This window comes from Setaria italica, chromosome V, assembly GCF_000263155.2.
Source record: "Setaria italica strain Yugu1 chromosome V, Setaria_italica_v2.0, whole genome shotgun sequence".
NCBI lineage: Eukaryota > Viridiplantae > Streptophyta > Magnoliopsida > Poales > Poaceae > Setaria > Setaria italica.
The window spans coordinates 5,202,453-5,205,559 of record NC_028454.1 but is presented as its reverse complement, the minus strand read 5'-3'; the positions used below and the strand labels follow the sequence as shown (position 1 = coordinate 5,205,559).

General features: G+C 45.8%; 1 protein-coding gene across 1 annotated transcript; it reads right to left on the bottom strand.

Annotated features, from left to right (window-relative positions):
* Window positions 1–1,298: 1,298 nt before the first annotated feature.
* On the bottom strand, window positions 1,299–2,178 carry LOC101765425. Its single transcript, XM_004967777.2, has one exon. It carries the CDS (start codon window positions 2,151–2,153, stop codon window positions 1,569–1,571), a length of 585 nt encoding a protein of 194 aa, XP_004967834.1. The 5' UTR covers window positions 2,154–2,178; the 3' UTR covers window positions 1,299–1,568.
* Between the last annotated feature and the right edge of the window lie 929 nt (window positions 2,179–3,107).

Below are 3,107 nucleotides of genomic sequence, written 5' to 3'. Positions count from 1 at the left end.
CTCCTCTATGCATCTTCTTCACTCATCTCTATCAACATGTTGATCTGATTAGTGGTACGAAGGAATTTCATGTGGTGCAGATGCTTGATTTTGCCCAATACAATTAAATTTATTTTTTTTCATTCTTCACCATCATTTTTGTGATATTCCTCTTTCATCAGATTTGTTTGATAGACTGAATCCAATTTTCCCATGACATGGTAGGCCAGGAGGATAAGGTTGGTAGCCATAATTGATGATCTCTTGCAAGCATGTCGACCAAAACAAGTAAGCGACCAAACCCGAATCAGGATTGGAACTGGAGTCTTATGATGGGTTTCTCAGATGCAAGCCTGACCTGCAGTCCTTCTCCTGTTCACTCCATTTTACTCATTCCATATTCAAATGTCCTGGCTTGGGGATGGGGCATAGACATGCCCTCCTCTAAACCCTCATTCTTATGTTTTCTGGTGAATTCTGTGGCATGTGTTGTGATTAGAGATGGTATTCTTGGTCATGGAAGGCGGAAGTACCCAATGAAAGAAGTGTCTTAATTGAGTTCACACGGTGTGCTTATACTAGGTGACAAATGATGTTTGTTTAGCCTTCTCGATCAGTGGGGCACTTGGTTGCAATTCTCCAGTCGCTTGTTATTTAGCTGGTGTGGGTGTGAGTTTGATGCCGGGTGATGTCCATTTATGGTCTCACGTGCTACCTGGTAATATAATTGACTTGGTGGTTGACTATTTGTTGTCAGCTTAAGTTAATAGATGTATGTTCCATCTCAATAAATAAATTGAATAATGAGAAATGATAAGGGTGGAATGACAGGGTTGAGAGGTAGAAACAGGAGGGAGGTGGAGAGGAGTAAAGAGAAAACTAAAGCGAGAAGGCATTCACATGTTTTTTATCTGCACTTTGTTTTAAAAAAGCGATCATGTACTTTCATTCAGCTCTGCTGAAGTACTTAGACAATTTAAATAGTTTATTAAACCTTGATTTAATAATATGTTTAGATAATTTTTATGGCCTTGCTATTTATGCTGATTAATAAATATATAATTAGTCTATTTTACGAAAGTAAAATGTAAATCATGTTTTAAATTTTTTGAACACGTGCGTGCCGCAAGTGCATTTTACTATTACGGAAAAGGATATTTGCATTTCAACTTTTTAGTGAAAGGACTCGATGGTAATCATGCAATATTTTTTTGCTGAAGTGCATCATAATCTCACAGATGAAAACGATGTTTATCTCTGCACACCTTTGGGAACAGAACTACTGAAATATTGAATGCTTTTTTTAAATACAACACAAATACTGAATAGCAAATTACGACAGAGTTCACAGACTCATTGGTTAATGAGCGCCCAGCAGCACAGAACAACAACAACTAGTACTCATAAAGGAAAAAAGAAGAAAAACAAAACAAACTTAAATCACACTGTTACCACTAGCTTATGGATCAATAACTAGCGAAATGATGATAAAGCTAGCGGCCCGCCCAGCTGAGGGAGCCTGTCGCCGCGCACGGACGCGGTGACGACGGCGAGCACGGCCATGGCGAGCGACACGCGCAGCTGCGAAGTCAGGAACATGAGCAGCAGCACGAGGCTGGAGGAGGGCACAATGAGCGCACCCAGCTGGGGAGCGTGTCGACGCGAAGGTACTTGGTGAAGACGGTCAGCACGGCCATGACGGCGCCCCAGATGGCGAGGTCCATGGCGAGCGAGGTGCGCGGCTGCGACGTCACGAACGTGAGCACGAGGCTGGAGTAGGCCACCAGGAACGCGTACCGGACGAGGCGCGACTTGGCGGGCACCCCCGTGAGGAGCCCCAAGGTGAGGAGCATGGAGGTGCCGAACGCCGCCCAGCTCCCCAACATGAACAGCCAGTACCGCCGCCGGTGCTTGTCCCGCATGATCGGGTCGCCTGCGACGTGCCCGTTGTCATCCTGCCAGTACCCGCCCGGGATGTTGGTCCCCAGCTGGTACGACAGCGCCGTGATCAGCGTCGCCACCACCAGCAGCGTGCTCACCTCATTCGCGTCGAAGGTGGGTTTGTGCTGTCCACCGCCGCCGCCGCCATCATTCTGCGGGAGGCTATCGCCGCCCTGCCCCTGCTGCTGGCCCAACCGCTCCACGTCTACGACACCATTGCCGGTGCTGCCCATCTATTCAGCTGTGCGCCAAGTACTCCTAGAGTGGCGTATCGATGTTCTTGCTTGAATCTTGGGTAGACATTTATAGAGGGGGGATTCCCTTGGTTGCCTTGCTCCCAGTCCCTTCCTAGAAGGAAGCGGGACGCGCAACTGAACTGCGTTGGGGTGTTTGGGAGGAGGGGGCTAAACTTTAGCCCTGTCACATCGGATGTTTGAATTCTAATTAGGAGGACTAAACATAAGCTAATTACAAATCTAATTGCAGAACTCCTAGGCTAAATCGCAAGATGAATCTATTAAGCCTAATTAATCCATCATTAGTGAATGGTTACTGTAGCACCACATTGTCAAATCATGGACTAATTAGGCTTAATAGATTCGTCTCGCGATTTAACCTAGGGGTTGTGTAATTAGTTTTGTAATTAGTCTAAGTTTAATACTCCTAATTAGTGTCTAAACATTCGATATGACGGGGGCTAAATTTTAACCCCCTCCTCCCAAACACCCCCTGCTTTAAAGTCCTGACGTGAAGTCCTCGTCAAGTCGTTGTTTATCCATGGCTACCTCTCTTTTGTTACTGCTTGCTCAGTTGCTTGCTGGTTTCCGCGAAGTGTATGCCATTCAGATTCCTTTGTGAAATAACAATACTGCCAAGTGGAGCCTAAGAAATTGAAACTAGGAATGCGTGAGGTAGATCCGGCCATCCGGGAAATCCTTGTTTAGTGCCTGCAAAGCTGCAGTTCACGCGTTCTCATGCCGCCGTGCTTGGATGTATCATCCCGTCGTTTTTGGCGTATCGAGTTCTTGCTTGAGGGGGTGTTTGGATACGAGGTGCTAAACTTTAGCAGGGTCACATCGAATATTCAGATGCTAATTAGAAGGACTAAATATGAACTAATTACAAAACTAATTGCACAGATGGAGTCTAATTCGCGAGACGAATCTATTAAGGCTAATTAATCCATC

Bases quoted from the DNA above. Each gene is read 5' to 3' on its own strand.
- LOC101765425 (XM_004967777.2), bottom strand. From the start codon at position 2,153: ATGGGCAGCACCGGCAATGGTGTCGTAGACGTGGAGCGGTTGGGCCAG.